The sequence below is a fragment of the Hipposideros armiger genome, unplaced genomic scaffold, assembly GCF_001890085.2.
Source record: "Hipposideros armiger isolate ML-2016 unplaced genomic scaffold, ASM189008v1 scaffold_517, whole genome shotgun sequence".
Taxonomy (NCBI): Eukaryota; Metazoa; Chordata; class Mammalia; order Chiroptera; family Hipposideridae; genus Hipposideros; species Hipposideros armiger.
The window spans coordinates 277,516-289,308 of NW_017731867.1; the positions used below are offsets into that span (position 1 = coordinate 277,516).

Sequence of the window (11,793 nt, forward strand, 5' to 3'; positions counted from 1 at the left end):
GCTCTCTACTCCATGTCCTGAGACTATATGTATATATAATTATAGTTGACATACTATATTATTCAACATCAGCTTCAGAAATACTTTTAAACTTCCATATTATTCATCGTATAGTTAGAGAAGAAGGAAATGCCAAAATGAGGAAACAGAATAAACAAAGCTATGAAGATGGGAAAAAAATCATCACGTTTGGCAAAACGTTGATATCACTTTGCTCATAGCAGAGTGTGTGTGAAAGAGACTTGGGGGGATCTCTGTAGTAAAGGCAGGTTAACTGAATGATTTCGTATTTGACTTTGGAGGTGCTGGGGGGACATTTAGTGGTAACATTATTAGGTCTGAGGTTTAGAATCATTAATCAGGTAGCATTAATCAGGTAGATTAGTCAAGTAAATTAATCTGGTAGATTAATCTGGTAACAATGTGTCATATTGATTGAAGGAAGTAGACTGGGGTCAGAGAGGCTAGAGGAGATTGCCAAGGTTGAGAACAGAGACACAAAGTAGAAGACAGGCACAGATAGCTTATCTTGGTTTGTCACCTCTCTTCCATTTATCAGTAATTTTCTTGGGCGTTGTTAAAACTCTTATACCACTTAGCAGTGAGGTTATATGTCCCAAGAACATTTTCCCATGTCAATAATTAGAGCATCCACTTCTCCTCATTTGAATTGAAAGGTTAATTGTAAAATATTTTGTTCCTTTATTTCTTGGCCTTAGCACATATCCTGTTCCTCTCCCTGAAACAGTTTCACAAAAAAATTTTCCATTATTCACACGTTCTCTTTTGGCACAATTTTGACGGGTTCGTGTAATACTCCAACAAGGCGTTTAATCTCCATTTTTCTCATCCTTTTCTTATATTCTTATAAATTTTTAAATGTTTTAAGTAGAGCTTTTTTTTTCCCCTCACCTTAGATTCACTCATTCTTCTTTGATTTTTAGGTAATTCGGTTTGTCATTATTATCATTTCTCTATCTGTACTATCAAATGCAGTATAGCATTTGAATTCTTCTGTACTTGGGTCTCCGTTTTGTTCTTTCAGGCCTTTGACTTTCCTTCCTGAAAGCTTTGTTATCACTTTTTAACCATATCACACTATTTTATAAAATAGAATTCAAAATATTTTAAACATTTGACAGAAGAAATGGATATTTGCTCCCCCTTTTAATGCCAAGATTACTTCCATTTCTTAATATTATAAAAATAATTTCTTTATCCTTCTTACAAATCTTAAAAATTGTTCCATTTAAAAAATATGTTTATCGTAATATTATGTTAAAGGAAGGCCTCATCTCCTTTGCAACACATGAACTTTATTTATTCTTGCCCTATTCCAACAAAGCCCATGGTTCACTCCCCTCTTTTTGTTTAGATGTTTCGAGCTCTTAGCATGCCCAGCTTCATAAGTACCCTTCAATTATTCTTCTTGTAAATTGATTCTAAACACTTGGCTTTAAATTTTTTTTTTGGTTACCTCCACTGTTCCCTTTCTTAAGATGCACCTGAAATCCCCTCTCAATACCACTCATTCAGATATTAGAAAAGACCCACATCCTTAAGTAGTTTTTCTTTTTACATTTCTCTTATGGAGTATATGTTTTCATAAACCTGATCTTTTACCTTTTTCAAATTATATCATTTCCACAATCACATATCTTTCCCCACTCCCCAGATCCCATAGACCTTACAAACATCTAAACCACACATTAAACATCTCTGTGTGTCTTGTTCTTGCCCTGTTGACTTCCGTGAAGAGCCCTTCAAAAATAATACGTTTCCCTGACTGGATTCTGTTTATGGTATCTGGATTGAATAAAATGTTGCTTCTTCCCAAGCTTAGCATGAGCTTCTAGATTCTTTGATTTGGGTATAAATATTACCTGCTATTGACTGAGTCCTGACACCAGCTTATTTAATCTTCCCAACAGCCCTTCATGGTAGACATAGATAACCTTGTTTTACAAATGGAGTGTTTTCAGTATGCAAAGAGTCACCCAGAGGAAAAAGGATGGTAGGGTCTGAAATCAATGTGCAGAATCAGAATTAGTGTGTTAAAAGGGCCAAGAATTTGCTCACACTTATTCTGCTGGTAACGTCAGAGCTGGCATTGGATGCAGTTCTATCAGAACCAGCCTTGAGTGTGTGAGCCTATAGTGGGCTCACCAGGGAGTCATATCTTGGTGAATAAGGACTTTCTGGAAGACAAGTCCATTTCAGGCCACCCAAAAACTCTGATCCAATAATGGGATCAAAGACATCGGAATCTACTATTGCTGAAATCTCTGAAGTCAAGGAGAAATGAGTGTCTTTGTAGATTGGTTTCATTTCCCCTGAAATGTGTGGTTTAGGCCCAGCTACTGTGTATGTTGATACTTTCTTTAAAAATCTGGTCACACTTTTACCTTTTAAAATTGCAAAAACATCACCTCTGACTCCCTGTCATTGATAGGAAGTAACATTCATTTAGAAGCACATCTTTTCCCTCAACGCTATCACACTATCTGCCTTCTGTACTTTCAATGGAATGAGAGTTCAAGTATAACCCAAATAATAACCTGCAATTTCTACAGAAAAAAATATCAGCAGTGCTAAAATGAAACTAGATATTTTTCATTTGTTATTATTATAGAATGCATGTGTAGAATATAAAAATAATAATTTGCACTCACCCAACTTCTTTCATTCTATGTCTCAGATCCCTGAGTGTACATGGGCTCATTAAGTTTTTCCAAAGCAATTTAATTCTAACATGTTCTTGAACCCTCTCTTCAAATCCACAGAGGTTTTCCTGTCACAAATGCTGAACATTATCTGAAATTCTGAGCATACTGAAGATATGTTTGACCTTCTGCTGATAAAAATGACTCACTTAATCATTGAGTTATATACTAAAATAGACAAAACTACCTAAATAAAAAAGGAAAGAATTATTAATTGTATATGTACCTAAATCTACCCATACATCCACAAACACTCACATGCACACAATAACTGAGTTTATGTATAATTGGATTAATAAAAGAACAGTTAGAAGGATGAGAGGAAATGTGTTATCTAGATCTATAGAAACAAAACCTATTGGTTTCTAAAATGCCATTCACTTATTCAGCAAATGTTACTCAAAGGGCTCATAACCTTCTAGAGACTATGGAAGATAAAAAGATAAATTACCAATGTATGCATTGTTGAACTGTGTAACCCCAGAGCCTAATACTGTGGCTGGTATACAGTTGGTGTCAATGGGTTTAATGACTATATAGTGAAATAAGAATGTCCTTAACTGATCTAGAAGTTCAAAGGAAGGAGATATTACTTCTTTCTGGCATGACCCAGGAAGGCTTTCTAGAGGACAGTCTTAAGGAGTGGGGGATTGGTGTAAAGGAGAAAATAACATACCAGGCCGAGGCCAATATATAAACACAAAGAAAGAGAGGCCAGAAAGTGCAAGACTGTCAGCCTGACAGTCTAGCATAGGGAAAGTATAAAGGAAACCTATAAAGAAGAAAAATTAGACAAAGCTGAAAAGTTACATTGAGGCCAGACTCCTGCAACCCAGCAATGCTGTTTCAGAGTCCAGGTTTTGTTCTTGGAGAAAACTCTGAATACTTGTGTTTAGATTCTTATACACCAGCTTTGTTACTTGCCAAGTGATTATTCTTGATCCTGATCTGAAGCTGTCAGGAAGAGTCCTCAGGAAGAGTTCCTAATTATATCAGCAGCTGCTCTCCAAGAAACTGCTCCAAGGAGAAGGCTGTGAAGACCACCAGCCCCAAGAGTGAAGAAAAAGACTAAGAAAGTATGAGAGATGTTTCTAAAAATAATTAATGTTGGACAGTTCCATGAGTTCCAAGGCTGCTATTAGACGCCTGAATATTTAATGTAGCACTTTCAACACGGATTACTTTAGCTCTAGTCTGCAAAGACCTAACTTGATACACAAATCTTAAAAGGGGAAAAGGACTCCAAGAGAGAATAAGCCTCTTCAGAGATGTCTAATGCACCATGAAATATCGCCTCTGGCTAATGAGGCACTGATTCTTAAAGCAAAACGGCATAGAGTAGGGTTCCCGAAACACAAAGTCGTTCCATTCATTCTCACTCCATTCAAACACAAAACGACCATGAACTGTAGAGAAAAAAAGATACAATGCATGCCTTACGTAACTTACAATTAAGCTGGAAAAAAAAAAGGCACTCTTAAGTTCTAGAATAGTTGTATGATTTAACTTTAGTTCCTCAATTACCTCATGGGTTTAATATTACTATTTCCATTTTCCAGTTGAGAAAATTACGGTTAAAGGATTTCAGTAATTTCCCCAAGCTGCACAAATAGCAGAGCTCCGATCCAAACCTAAATTTGTCTAACTCCAGAGTCCATACACTTTCTCTTGCACCATTATGGCCCTACAACCTACCTTAGTGTATGGGGAGTGTTACAGGCATTAGCTAAAAGCAGGATCCTGAGCATAAGACTAGGTTCTAGGTCTTGTCTCCACTTCTTGTTAGCTCTGTGACCTTGTACCTGCTATTCACTTTTTTATGCTTCATTTTTCTCAATTGTGAAACAGGGGAGAATTAATATTAGAATGATACTCTCTACCTTGTAAGGTTGTTTAGAGATTTACATGAAATAATACATGTACAGTGCAGAGGAGAATGGCAGGCCCAAAGAAAATGCTATTATTTGATAGTGAAATGTCATGACAAAAGCAATAATTTAGACAATTCAATGCACATTTTCTTGATCTGAATCAACACCCCAAGTCTTCCTTCAATTAAAAAAAAGAAATCCCTGTAAAATATTATGCAGCAGTTTCTTTGAACACAAAGGAATATATGCGATAGTAACATGATACCAAAACGTCACAAGAACCGCATCGCTTTTTGGAAAAAGCAACTCTAGCTCTGCTGTCTTGACACTGATAAATTTGACTGATTAACATTTTTGTTATCTGTTTCTTTCCTGCCAGTACAAACATACAGATAAGACGATATGTTTCCGTAGTTTACAGACTTACCCACGGATGTGTGAGATCCATATCTGTACAAGAAGATGTGAGACGTGGGTGGTGAGTGCAGTGAAAACAGTTGTCCCAGGGGCTTACTTGGGCAATTTGGAAATCAACACATGTCCAGGGTGGGTTTTCTGAAAAAGGCTTCCAAGTGTTCCACATCTGAACTTGACCTTCATTGTGCCATAACATTTCTGCCAAGCTGCACCCAGGTGAAGTGTTGGATCTAAACAGTGGTGCAGATATAGAATCCAATCTAATCTCCATTTCTTCCTTTCTCCTTGTGCTAACATTATTAACTTTCTTTTCTTGGGATTTGGCTAATTTCATACAGGAAATCCCTTTTCTGTCTTCATCTGAATGATAAATAAAAATAAGTTAAAAATTAAGTCTAACATTTTATACATATAGGAATTATTAATATTTTACTTCCCTTTATGTAATAGAAATGAACACCAGAGGATAAACCAGAAAGTCATTTAATTTAACAAAATAATGTACAATGCATTTTTTTAAAGAGTGAGTTGTTTGTATAGTGAATGATTTGTAAAAACAGAATTACCTAAAATTTTTTCAAACCATATTTAATGATTACAGTCATTTAGATTGGAATGACTGAAAGCCACAAGCAAATAGTATACTGAAAGATATTTGAAAAAAAAAATACAATTGCAAAGAAATTCTCCACATTTTATAAGCATCATATGGTGTGCTTCTATTCTTAAGTATTTTTAAGTTTTTGAGGACATGTGTGTAAGAACAACATTAAGAAGCAAATGCAATTTTTGCCTTACTTAAAAGAATGAAACCTCAGTGGATATGGGCTGAAGTCCTATTGGTATTATAGAATTTTCTATCTTAATATCAACCTGCAAGGAGCTTTATGCATGTAACGTGTCTCAAAGTACAATATTTTGAAAAAGCAAGAACAGAACTGAGAAAATGAAAGAAAAAGGTGCATCTTTAATACTATAAAGTTAATTAGTGAGACCTAGATTTACATATGGTGTAAAGTGATGAAATTTCTGGTAATATACAAAGCAGTTATGGACGATAGAAATATACAGGGGTGCCAAAAAAATGTATACACGTTTTAAGAGATGTTGTCTATGTATTACTTTTCAAAGTTGAATTGAATTATATAGCAATGTGTAAGTATGATGTTCATTCAAAAGATGACATTAATCAAATGAATGCTAGCATCATTCGTTGTATTATGATTTTAATACAGTTTTTCCTTTCTTAAACTATGGACACTTTTTTTGGCACCCTCTCTTTATGTTCAAATATTTAACTGATTTAAACAAAAGATAATAATTAATAGGGCATTATTGTAAATAAATAAATGAAAATCAAAGTGTCATATCATGACATGCCAATTTGCTGCATTCACATGAAAATTGAAAAGTACTGTTTTCTGTGGCCAAGGAATGGGAACAGTGGACACAGCTGACCCTATTCCCTTGCTGAGTGTCACCCATTGCTTTCTCTCACTCTATCCCTGTGCCTGGTCTTGAAAGGAAGGAGAACGGGGTGGGACATACATATAAGGTGAAACTCAGGAATAAGGCGATTCACAAATAACTTGGCAATAAAAAAAACCCTTAATGTTTAGTGATTATTTTAAGGCCTTATATAAAAGGACTTCATTAATATTTGCTACTCCAATTCTTTCCTAAGGAACTTTTAGTAGCTCATCAAGTTCTTACTTACGGAGATTGATTAATGGAGGTTTCTCATCCAGACTCAGCACCCTGGCCTTCTTGGTCCAAACCAGGTTTTGAAGTCTCTTTAATGTCCCCATCGATTCCACTGGGTCACCACCTGATTGTATGGCCTAGTCCAAACACAGCTCAAGGTAAAGATAATTTATTCTTCAGCAAAGATTAAATGTAAAATGTGTAAAGATCGTAAATATGGGAAAATTAATAATGTGCCTTAAAACCCACATGTACCGTCAGACAATTTAAGCAATAACTTGAAATCCCAGCACATTTTTGGGGGGTTCAGACTTATAAAATATATATTGCAATTGGCCAGTCATACTAAAGCAGGGCGTTTTTTTACCTTTGTTTTTTAACTTCAAAATGCCACAGAATGGCTTGAATCCAGAGTCATCTATAAATGACTCGCTTCTGCTCAATGTGAAATAGTGGAAAAGAACAAGGACTTTGTAGCATAATACGGATGGAGTGAGAGGTTTAAAGTTGCTACTTGTAAGCATTGGAATAGACTGATGGTGTGCAAAAAAGAAGCAGAGTTCAATTTTTTTTCATTTTCCTTTTGGAAATTCCTGGTAAACAGTATGTTATTTCAAGTGTGAAATGTTTTCACATAGGCTTTTCTCTAAGTAGCTGCGTGCTCTCTAGAAGATACTCAACAACAAAAACAAAAGCAGCCACAGATTACCATATTATGTTTTAGTATGTAAGTGTCATTGGTTTATTATGACAAAAAAATACCAATAAAAGAATTAGCATTGCCTTAATGATTCAAAGTTTCTTCAGCAAATTTAGAAATACTTCTCACTAGTTAAATGTTGGCAAATTTTTATTTATATTGCTTGTATTTATTATTTTTAAAGATTTATTCCTCTTCAGGATTTCAAATATTTTGGAAGTGGCTACTTTATGTGCTAAATTTTATACAAACTGGTAAAAAAATAGTTGTGTTCTGTTGTATGAACTCTATGTGAAGTAACACACAGAGGAATACTTCTTTTTCACCCAGAAAGCTCTGGACTCAGAAATATTTCTTCCCCTGCTTCTGCCTCATTCTTTGCATTAAATAGCTGATAAATAACATTAAATAGATACAGCAATTTTCAAAAGGCAAATGATTGCTTTCTCATTAATGTTTGAATGAGACATATTTATAATAGTGCTTTCCAATCCTTTGAGAGAGGCTATAAGCCCAAAGAAGTGTTTCAAAGAAAAGGATCTCTGGCATGCAAACATTTCTAATCATTATTTTCAGCTTTGATTCTTGGTCTTTGAGAATGACTTTGAGCAACCAATATAAACTTGATGTTCTGTCTCTGCATAATAGCACATAAGTAGGAAATGTGATGTTTTGTCAGAGCAAGCCATACCTGTTTGCATTAAATAAATGAGAAAATACTGAAATCATTTTAATCTTTCAGAGAGGACTGTGATAAGATATTCTTAGACAGGCAAAATCTTCCTTCTCTTTTCAAAGGTCATGCTCGGTTCAACACAGTTTCTATTGCTGTTTATTTTTGTATTATTTTCTCAGTATCCGTTTTCAATGCTTTCTGAGTTACTCCGTTTTGCACACCCCTTACAACTCAGGAAAAGCCATTTTCTTGTCTTTGGTCCCTTCCAGAAATAATAAGCTGACATTGCATAATCATCGAGCAACGTTTTTTTGGGTTTTTTTTTTTTGTTTTTTTTGCTGTGCCTCTTCTCTTACAGCACCTCCTCCTATTACAGCCAATTGCTTCATTGTTTCATTGAAACACTGGCACCATATACAGCCTTCTCGTTTCTCCTTCTTCCTTCTTTGGGAAAAAGACTCTCACTTGATTTGAGGAAAGGGGTTATATCCAGGGTAACTGAACTTCATATTAAAGATTTGCCCCTAGGAGGAATGGAAACATTTGTATATTGTCTAAATTCAGATGAGTGAGCGCTCACGCCCTAGAGGTGTTAAAACAAACTGACCCCTCATTATTTTGTTCAAATTCGATAATAACATTTTTAAAGCACAGCATTGGTAACTTTTGTATCTTTATTCACTCTGTCTTCTTTCAGTTAGTAGAAATCATCTACTGAATTTTCTTCATTTTTGAATCCCATATGCCTACAGTAATGGGTAGCTTAATAAATGTTTGCTGAATGTAAACACACTCCTGATTTTTATTTATTTACACACACACACACACACACACACACACACACACATATATATATATATATATATATATATATATATATATATATGTTTTATTTACCAAATGGGTTATCCACAGTAAATTTTTTATACCACACTGACTACTTTCTAATATGATAGCAAAGTATTTCTGGAAAGCCTTTTCTTGCTATTGGGTAGTATATACCTGAGGGATGAAAGTTACAGTTAAATATTATTATGAGAGGTATAGGATCATTATCTGTTGCAAAGAACTCCTCTAGAATATTTTCAAAATAATAATTTTATTCACAATCCCCTAATTTTTTACCTGTATATTTCTACTGAATTTGATTAAAATTTATAATAATGTGCCTTTTAATGTCTAGATGTTTTTTAAGAAGACTGGCCCATGAATTAAACTTACCATGCAACCAATCAACAAACTTTTATTGAGCACTTACTATATGCCAAGCACTGTCACATGATCTGGGGATATGGCATTGATAAGTAAGGTGAGACCCCTGCTTTCATAGAGTCTACATCCTAGAGGGAAGTAACATATCGCAAACATATAAACAAGAAAATGTGACATAAGACGTGCTATGCTAAGAATTAATAGGGTGGTTGGGCCAGGATGTGGGGGCGATGTTACAAATTAACTTTGAGTGATGAGGGTTTCATTGAGGATCCTGAAAATGAGACCTGAATGACAAGAAGGAACCAGACATGTGAAGATTTGGAGATGGTTTTAAATTCAGCAGGTAGTCAGAAAGGACACTTCAACTGGGACTTGAATGACAGAAAAGAGTCAGTCAGACAAATAGCAGAGAACAGAGAATTCCTAGAAGAGAATACAGCTTGTACAGAAGTTCTAAAGCTGGAATGCCTGGAAGAATTCTTAGTGTATGCCCAAGGATGAAAAAGAAGGGAAGAGTGTCATGTGATGAGGACACTGACTTAGCTAGGGGCTTTCGTAGAGCAGGCTGAGAAATATGTATTTTATTCTAATCAGGGGAGTGACACAACTTACTTTATGTTTTTATTCATCTTTCCTCTCTATTGAATTTTGATCACCTACCATTTTAAAAGACTTTTCCCAATAACATTCAAACGTGCTTTAATATCATCCATCTTTAATTCACCATGTTTTATTTACTACTCTTTCTACTCTGTTTCCTAGACATGCTTCTCTAAAAAAGTTAACTGTGTATGCGTCCTTTAATTTAATTCCTTTAATTTCTCATCCTTTCAACCCACCTTGTGTACTCATCAATCAGCTTTGTCTCTATTATTCCATTTAAATTGCTTTTGTGGTCCAATGAACCATTCTCAAACTCCATTACTACTTGATATTCAGCAATATTGACCATGATGACCTTCAGAAACACTGTCTTTTCCTGGCTTCTGGGATGCCATGTTTCCTGGTTTTCCTTTCACCAATTTTGGCTGTTTTTTCTCTAACTCCTATATGCTGACACCTCCTTTTCTCTCAAAATTAAATGCTTAAATTTCTAGAGAGCTAGCTCTTGGCCCTCATCTAATATCACCATCTTTCTCTTCTCATCTACATACGCACACACACACACACACACACACACACGGCTTTAATACTACTTGTATGATGATGATTTCTCATTTATGTGTGCAAGGCTCTCTTCAGAGTTTCAAACTCACATATCCAACTGTCTACTTAAAATGGTTTAGAAGCACAATCAGGACTGACCTCTTGGCCCCCAAATATGATTCTCATTTAGTCTTCTTCAACTCAGTGAATCCACCCTACTTACATTCCATAAAGCAGATGATCACCTTCGCCACGTACCTCTCCTTTGTTTATTTATATTTATTCCATGACCGAGTTTGGTTCATTCTCCAAAATGTATTTTTGAATCTGTTTCTGTTTCTTTCTCTCCATTTCCATTGTTGCCACCTTGGTTTAATTTTCTCTCACTGAACATGTTGCCAAGTCTCCAGTTGGTTTTCTTTTCACCTTTGCCTTTCTCCAGTTGATTGACAATATAATGTTAGTGTTGTCATTAAAAGATGTAAATCTGGTGATATCTACCTGGCTTAAATTACTACAAAATTTCCCAGTGCTCTTTAAATGAAATCCAAAATACTTAACTGGGTCTAGAAGGCCTATGTTTCTAGGCTCCCCTTATGCTTACAAGACACAGATCTGTAGGTTCCCAGTCTCCGGAGCTCTTCCTTTCTCAGTGTTTTTGTGTATGTAGCTCCCTCTGCTTGGAATGCTTATTCTCATTCTTCAGACCCTGTTAATTCCTACTCACTCCTGGAACAATAGCCTAAATGTCATCTTTTCAAAGAGACCTTTTCTTACTCCCAAGTTCAAATTAGGTCCCCATTCTTTTTCCCTTTGGCTATCACTGAAATCTCTGATTTATATTTTTGTGTCATCAGTTTAAATGTCCTTCTTCACCAATAGACTCTAAACTGAAGGCAGGTAAGGAACCATACTCTTCCATATGGGCACCATGCAGTATCCTTAGTACCTATAACACTATCGATAATTGATACTCCATGTGAATTAGTTGAAATAATGATATGAAATGAATAAATGAATAAAAGGATGAGGAATTGATTAAAATCTATCCAATCTTTGAAATGTAATGATGCAAAAAATGAGATTAGTAATTCAGAGATGAGAGGAGATAAAATTATTGTGCTTAGTTTACTTATTATTTTTCTCCATAAAAGTGGTAATTATATGTGAATATAAATTAGATATTTTCATATCTATATAGTACATGTATATACTATATCTTTCATATATAAATGTGTATATTTATAGTTCATTTTGCTCATATTCTTTAAATAATATAAAAATTTTGTTAGAAATGTTGGATTAAATACACCTCATTTTCTGACATTTTGCTTGACTATT

At 34.9% G+C, this 11,793-nt stretch overlaps 1 protein-coding gene across 1 annotated transcript in view; it reads right to left on the reverse strand.

The window, feature by feature from the left end:
- Nucleotides 1-3,995: 3,995 nt before the first annotated feature.
- Nucleotides 3,996-11,793, reverse strand: part of LOC109396361 (uncharacterized) — a 64,565-nt gene continuing 56,767 nt past the window's right edge. The window contains exons 7-10 of the mRNA XM_019668111.1: nt 6,729-6,852; nt 5,022-5,371; nt 4,173-4,179; nt 3,996-4,129 (exon numbers count right to left, since the gene is read on the reverse strand). Of these exons, the coding sequence (XP_019523656.1) occupies nt 3,996-4,129; nt 4,173-4,179; nt 5,022-5,371; nt 6,729-6,852 (615 nt within the window). The remainder of the gene's footprint in view (nt 4,130-4,172; nt 4,180-5,021; nt 5,372-6,728; nt 6,853-11,793) is intronic.